The sequence below is a fragment of the Drosophila nasuta genome, unplaced genomic scaffold, assembly GCF_023558535.2.
Source record: "Drosophila nasuta strain 15112-1781.00 unplaced genomic scaffold, ASM2355853v1 ctg188_pilon, whole genome shotgun sequence".
Classification (NCBI taxonomy): Eukaryota; Metazoa; Arthropoda; class Insecta; order Diptera; family Drosophilidae; genus Drosophila; species Drosophila nasuta.
The window spans coordinates 22,022-26,486 of NW_026869410.1; the positions used below are offsets into that span (position 1 = coordinate 22,022).

At 38.9% G+C, this 4,465-nt stretch overlaps 1 protein-coding gene across 1 annotated transcript; it reads right to left on the reverse strand.

The window, feature by feature from the left end:
- Window positions 1-3,266: 3,266 nt before the first annotated feature.
- On the reverse strand, window positions 3,267-4,451 carry LOC132797735 (uncharacterized; the record flags this gene model as incomplete). The annotated part of the gene is made up of 2 exons (XM_060809484.1): window positions 3,903-4,451; window positions 3,267-3,846 (listed from the first exon to the last, which is right to left on the reverse strand). Coding segments are annotated over exons 1-2 (1,129 nt in total), but the record flags the coding sequence as incomplete, so codon positions are not given.
- Between the last annotated feature and the right edge of the window lie 14 nt (window positions 4,452-4,465).

Below are 4,465 nucleotides of genomic sequence, written 5' to 3' on the forward strand. Positions count from 1 at the left end.
CATAATTCCTGTAATCTTAATTACAAGACGGCTGATTTTATCCCCGTATTCTTTCACAATTTCTCCAAATACGATTCTCATTTGTTTGTTAAAGAACTTGGAGAAATTGAGGGGAAAAAAGTTATTCCTTTGAATAAGGAATTATATATTTCAATTTCTAAATATCTCCCTCTAAGGAAAAATACGCTATAAATCAGGTTTTGGATACTATCAGATTCATGCCTTCTAGTCTAGACACACTCGCGGGAATTTGAGTGAGGAGAATTTCAATGTGCTGAAATCACAGTACAAAAACTAGTCAGATTTTGAACTACTTCGCAGGAAAGGTGTTTTCCCCTACGAATATTTAGATTCTGTTGAAAAACTAGATGAAACTTCTCTCCCACCAAGATCCAAGTTCTATAGTAATTTAACAGAGTCAGAATGTTCAGAAGAGGCTTACGCTCATGCCATCCAAGTATGGTATCATTTTAATTGTCGTTCATTGAAGGAATACTTAGAATTGTATTTGAAAACTGATGTTTTCCAAAATTTTAGGGCAATTTGTTCTTCAATTTACAATCTTAACCCAGCCCATTATTATACTACACCAGGATTGTCGTGGGATGCTATGTTAAAACCACAGAGATTGAACTCGAGTTACTCACTGACATTGATATGATTACATATTTTAAGAGTGGAATTCGGGGTGGGTTGGTGCAATGTAGTCATAGGCATACAAAAGCAAACCACAAATACTTAAAAGATTTCGATCCTACTAAAGAATCGGAATTTTTAATGTATGTGGATGCAAACAATTTGTATGGATGGGCTATGTCTGAACCACTACCTTACGGTGAGTTCAAATGGTTAGACACGAATCAGGTTAATAGTTTTAATCTAGAAAATATTCATGAAAATAGTGAGTATGGATATATTCTAGAGGTTGATCTAGATTACCCTTACTCAATCCATGATGAACATAATGATCTACCATTCTGTCCGGATAACAAGCTACCATCAAGCAGTTGTAAAACTCCAAAGTTAATAGCCGATCTCGCTGAAAAGAAGAATTATATCATATACTATAAGACTTTTAAAACAGTGTATGAGACATGGCTTGGAATTAAAAAAATTCACTCCATCCTTCAATTTAGGCAGAAAGCCTGGCTCAAGAAATATATTGATATAAACACTGAGCATAGGACCAGAGCCAAAAATAATTTTGAAAAAGATTTTTTAAATTATTGAACAATGCTGTTTATGGAAAAACCATGGAAAACAGTGAAAAAGGGTGGATGTACGGATAATAACGGAGTGGGAGTATCCAATTGAAAATAGGAAGTCAGGGCGACCCAAATTATGTGCCAGGGATTTAATATCAAAATCTAATTTTCATAGTGCATCAAGGTTCAGTGAAACTATGTATGCAATAAACCAATTTATTTAGGATTTGTAGTGTTGGAGATGTCAAAATACAAAATGTATGACTTCCATTATGACTACATGAAACCTAAGTTTGGGAAAGCACTCAAATTAAATTATATGGATACGGATTCATTTATTTACAGCATAAAACAAATGATTTTTATGCAGATATTCGGATGATGTGGAGTTAAAGTTTGACACGTCCGAATATCCAGATGAATTGGCCGAGTTGTATAAGTTTAAGAAATGTAATAAGAAACGATTAGGTTTCTTTAAGGATGAGTTGCATGGTAAACCAATGACTGAGTTTGTTGGTTTACGCTCAAAAATGTATGCGTACACTTATGAAAATTTCGATAACTCTGGTGAAATATGTATCAAAAAAGGGGGTAAAGGCATGTTGTTTGATGGGCATTTCATTATCAAATTATTCAAATACTTTGTATACAGGAAAGCAAGAACGTTCTAGTATGCAGATGTTTAGGTCTAGAGGGCATGAAATCACTACAGTCGAAGTAACAAAAACTACATTAGATAGTAAGGATGATAAGCGAATAATAGAAGAAGATAAGATTTCAACTATAGCAAGAGCACATTATTTAGTAATTCCCTTTGAAATTGAGAGTTCCATATCAATTTTAGAAGCGGAGTCAAGAGTTTGGCGCAGCCAAATGTTTTGCGCTAGAGAACTCACACAGTAATCAAACTAGTGTGAACAAAATAAATAATCTTAAAAGAAAGTTGGATAATAATGAACCTTCTCTCGCTAACGATTTCGAGGTATGAGGTAAGCCTTCAAACAATGTGTCTTCTATAGCTGGTTGAGAATAGAATTGATCATCATCATCATTATCATCATCATCATCATCATCTTGAGCATTAACACTATCCATTCCCCAATCCAATGCCTTCTCAATATCATATTTAGGTTTTGAGAATTGACTCTTAGCACTGTGAAATGTGAGTTTCCTTTTCTTGTTAGGTGGTGTGTTTCTCTCTCGGTCGATTGGAGAGTAGTTTTGCATAGTTTTTTCCAGTCTCAACATTATTAAACTCTGATGGTATCAATGTCTGAAATTTTTTGTTATCATTCTTAAGTTCATGTAGTGGTTCAGTTATAGGTTTAAATGTTTCCTCCAGACCAATACTGTTCTGACTTTTGAGTTGTTTAAGATCAGAAAATTTTTTTAGAGCATTTCGGCTTTTAGTTAATTGAGTTAAAACTTTTTGATTCATTTTCTTTCAAATTTATCTCATTCAACTGTTAGTGGATTAATGATTATTTCAGTCTTGTGGTCATTAGTGTACTGTGATCTATTTTACGAAACATAACCATTGTTGGCACCGGATCCGTGCCTTGGTTGGTGTGCCGTTGCTCGTACTTCGAGCAATCCACTACTCGAAAACAACAACTTGTAGTGGATCAAAATTTGCTGAAATCTTTATTATTTTCATTACATTATTTACATTTCATTATAATTTCATAATTTTACTTACATTCGTGCTCTGCGCACACCTTCAAATCCCTATTTTATTGTTAACAATTATTTGCCTCTGCTTGGGCTCAAATACAAATTCAAATTAAATCACGCTGCCGAAATTTGCAGCTGCATTTGCTACTTCTAGCGAACGTAACGGTGAAATTCCAATGCACAAAAGAGAATCACCGATTACAAATGCCCAGTAGGAAATGCGCTGGCAAAGCCCAGTAGAAAATTTAGTTCGCCCGCCAACATTCCCCACCCCGTAATTCACTAGCATTCGCGTTGTGTATTACCAATTTTCAAATCTAATTTGGCTAGCTTTACGGCGGGGCGAGTCACAATACCTTCTGAAGTGCGCACTACGGCACTCCGTACCTGACCGTCTCTCGATCGCCGTGTCATTCACGGCGATCGAATCTGGCGGCGGTTGGAACCATTTGGTACGGCGCGTAAGCGTTGGCAGATATTCTCGAATCCATCTTTTCCAGAACTGATCGGCTAACTGGCTCGAAATTCTGAATCCTTTGGCAAGCTTGTCACCGTTATGAATTTCGCTGTCTCGTTCACGAATTCCACAAGATTGGCCCAAGAGGAAATGGTTCGGTGTAAGCGCTTCTGAGTCTGCCGATTCCAGTGGTACATGTGTGAGTGGGCGTGAGTTGAGAATACCCTCCACATCAGCCAACGCAGCACGAAGCACTTCTTCTCGCAATCCACCAGGCGGCAAGATTTCCGTTAGAATGGACTTTGTTGAGCGTACCAATCTTTCCCATGCACCGCCCATGTGCGGTGAGCCTGGCGGAATGAACATGAACTCCATTTCTGGGTATTTGGTCTCCACATCCCTGGTCGATATACGCTCTACTTCATCTTTTAACACTCTACTCGCACCTCGGAAGTTAGTCCCATTATCGGACATCATTCGTCGCGGGCAACCACGTCTCGCTATAAATGCCTTTAGAATACAAAGAAAGAGTCGGTTGACAATGACGTTGCAATATCCAGGTGTACGGCACGAATTGTGAGGCATGTGAACAGAACACCCCAGCGCTTCTCGTGCCGTCGTCCAACGATGATGTCGATGGGCCCAAAGTAATCCACTCCTGTATAGGTGAACGGCGCCATGTGGTGCGCCAAACGCTCACGCGGTAGACTTCCCATTTCTGGAGGCCTAGGACGCGCGCGCCTCATCCGGCATGCTGGACAAGTTTGAGAAACCTCTCTCACCAAGGCTCTCAGACCAAATATCAGGAACTTTTGCCGTAGTTCATTGACCACGACCTCGTCGTACAGATGATGGTACCGGCGATGATACGACTCAACCAGCAGAAGTGTAAATCGATGTCTTCTTGGTAGGATTATGGGTCGCTTTAGGTTTACTTCGACTCCTTCTATTAGGTCGATTCTTCCCTTGACGCGCAGTATGCTTACTTCGTCCAAGTACGGAGAGCATTTGAATAGCTTGCTCTTCCGATCTATAATACTGCTTCCCATTTTCAAGCATTTCATCTCGCCGAAATACTCGGTTTCCTGGCACACTCGTATTAGAATGATATCCATCTCGATTGGCCGCT